At 36.4% G+C, this 2,828-nt stretch overlaps 1 protein-coding gene across 1 annotated transcript in view; it reads left to right on the top strand.

The window, feature by feature from the left end:
* The first annotated feature begins 970 nt into the window (after positions 1-970).
* The window catches only part of LOC115216720 (chondroitin sulfate synthase 2-like), a 94,368-nt gene continuing 92,510 nt past the window's right edge, over positions 971-2,828 (top strand). The window contains exon 1 of the mRNA XM_029786259.2: positions 971-2,311. Coding sequence (XP_029642119.1) covers positions 1,481-2,311 — 831 coding nt within the window. The 5' untranslated portion in view covers positions 971-1,480. The remainder of the gene's footprint in view (positions 2,312-2,828) is intronic.

Here is a 2,828-nt window from a genome sequence, read left to right as displayed (position 1 = left end):
TGCCATGACACTGCATCCTTTAAGGCCCTCATGCTTTCCGAAATCCGCCGAAACTACACCTGATTATATATACACTTTAGATGAGTTGTAGTGCACCTGAGCACTGTACACAATTATTATTATTATTATTATTATTATTATTATACCTGCCCAAGGTGCCATGCAGTGGGACTGAACTATAAATTATGTGATTGTGAAGTGAATTTCTTCACCACACATCCATGTCTGCACCTACATGTGTGTGCGTGTGTGCATAGATATATACACGTGTGTGTGTTTTGTGTGTTTGTATTTGTGTGTGTGTGTGTGTGTGTGTGTGTATCGGTATGCATATGCTTGCGCCCACCTTTTTTTTATATTCACGTTAAATTCTAATATAATTCTTATCTATGTCACCTTCATTGTATTTGTTAAAAGAAAAATTATCTACAAAATTGATTTTTCTGAAAGTAATCAGGAAATAAAGCTGGGTGGGATGAGACCGAAATATACTGGGATAGGCTTATACAATCAATGGGTGAGTGAGTTAGTCGCAGTGACGTATGAAAATTAATGCTTGAATATGCAAAACACCCACAGATAGGTAGAAACCATCAAATAGGGAAAATAGGAAGCCCGTAAAACTTTTTTTTATTTTCAGCACAAAGCACTTGTCCTTCCTTGATGTAGCGGTAATAATAATAATAATATTTTATTAAGAATAAATAATTATTATTATTGATTAATTAAATGTTTCTATTAATACTGAAGGGGAAAAATATATTTAAAACATTTAAGTCCTTTCCAGCGACTTGGTACGAAAATATAAAAATTGTATTTCATTTGCTTTTCTGTTTTTACGAAATTTATTTCGTTTTTGGTCTTCCGTATAAAAGTTTGAGCTGTTATAATGTGAGTGAATGAGTGAGTGAAGTTACGAGTGGGTGTGTATGTGTACATGAGTGAATCAACGAGTGAGTGAAGGTATGAGTGAGTGTGTGTACAAGAGTGATTTTGTGAGTGCGTGTGTTTGTAGTGGAAGTATTATTGTCAGTTGGAGGGTGACAAGTAACGTCGTCAACACTCAGTTGCTGTTGCTCTGAAACGTTTAAGAACCACGCACGTAGGAGCATAATGAATTTAACTTAACTTTACTTAATTCGACGTCACTAAATTTAGTTTATATTTCCCCTCCACACAACTTTGGCACGGCAGCCATAACTTTTATACAATATATATATATATATATATATATATAAATACAACATCCGAGGTTAAAAAAGTTTACTCTGATATCTACCTTTATATATTACATACTTACAAAGGAAAATATTACATAGATATCTCGTATATAATACATATATACATACACACACACGTACATCTCTCTTTCTCTTTCTTTCGTATATAAATATACATACACACACTGAGTGAAATAACTTCCGAAAAAAAATATATATAATTGACTAACAAACAAAATTTTGGAATTCAACATAGCGAGATGGTGATAAGGAAGTTCCGTTTATGTTGGCGACCTGTAGCTCCATGTATCATCGGCCTTTGTCTTGGAATTACTTTCAGTTTAATCTATGTGCCTTTCATCAGTGAGCAGCGATGTTCTGTTAAAACCGACGAAGAAAAACAACTAGAACTGATCAAACTACGCGAAACGAAGTCTTTACATGTCCAAGAACGGTTCGCGGGACCACCACCGCAAGCTGCGGTGCTGGACTCGTCGCAGAACCAGAAGCGAACTCAGCAAGATAACAACGCACAGAACCCGGTGAACAATGCAGACAATATCAACAAGAAGAATGAACCGAGGTTAAAACTGCAAGGCCAAGGCAATGTCCACGATTCTATCCCGGTCGGGCCTCCTGCACCAGGAATTAAATTCCATAAGATGGCCAGACCTCGTTATATCTCCACCGAACTGGGCATCCGTGAGAAGCTATTTGTGGCCGTGATAACTTCACCTGAGAGTTTGGATACACTGGCAGTGGCCTTTAATAAAAGTGTTGCTCACCATGTTACCAAACTGGTGTTCTTCAACAACAAGAAAAGCATGAACTACGCAGGGAGCGGTATGACAGTGATCGGCTTTTCTCAGGCCAACTCCGAACACATCCTACCGTTGCTTATTCTCAAATACTTGGGAGATCACTACTCTAATACATTTGATTATTACATGTTCGTCTCGGACAAAACCTACGTCCGTGGTGAGAAAGTATTCGACTTGGTCAGTGATATCAGTGTCAGTGAAGATGTCTACCTGGGAGCTGTCCAAAAAGATGGAAAATGTACTTTAGATGGAGGAGTAATTATATCACAAGTAAGTCCAACCCTTTCATAAATGTTTGAGTCCATTTCAGATTTATTTTATTTTTGTATCTCGGCCGTCGGCTGAGAGCTGGGTTAGAACTTCATTTCGATTTTTACCGTTTTTACAATTATTATTATTATATTTCTTCGTTTTTCAATTTTGTTTGTATTTCTTGCTGTCTTCCCGATATTTCACAGGCCATTAAAATAAACACACCAGATTATTCAATTACAAAATCAAATGAAGTTATGCAGAAAGAGAAAAGTAAGAGAAAACAATTTGGAGTGGGGGAAACGAGTAGAGTCTCGGCCGAAAAGTTTACAATTCTTCTGATCTTCTTCGCCTTTTCTTTTCAAAAATCTTGATGAGGTTGCCTTTGACAAAAGATCCTGTATGTGTGTATTTTTAAAAAAAAACATTTTGCATGTTTATTGTATATTCTTTGAAGTTTACGGTTTTAATCAAGAGAATTTTAACTTTACACAGGCTTTCAGCCTTCGGGAATTGATATAAAAGTTGCAGTCAA

This window comes from Octopus sinensis, linkage group LG10, assembly GCF_006345805.1.
Source record: "Octopus sinensis linkage group LG10, ASM634580v1, whole genome shotgun sequence".
NCBI classification, from domain to species: Eukaryota; Metazoa; Mollusca; class Cephalopoda; order Octopoda; family Octopodidae; genus Octopus; species Octopus sinensis.
The sequence above is the reverse complement of the archived record's forward strand: the minus strand, read 5'-3'. Positions and strand labels throughout refer to the sequence as shown.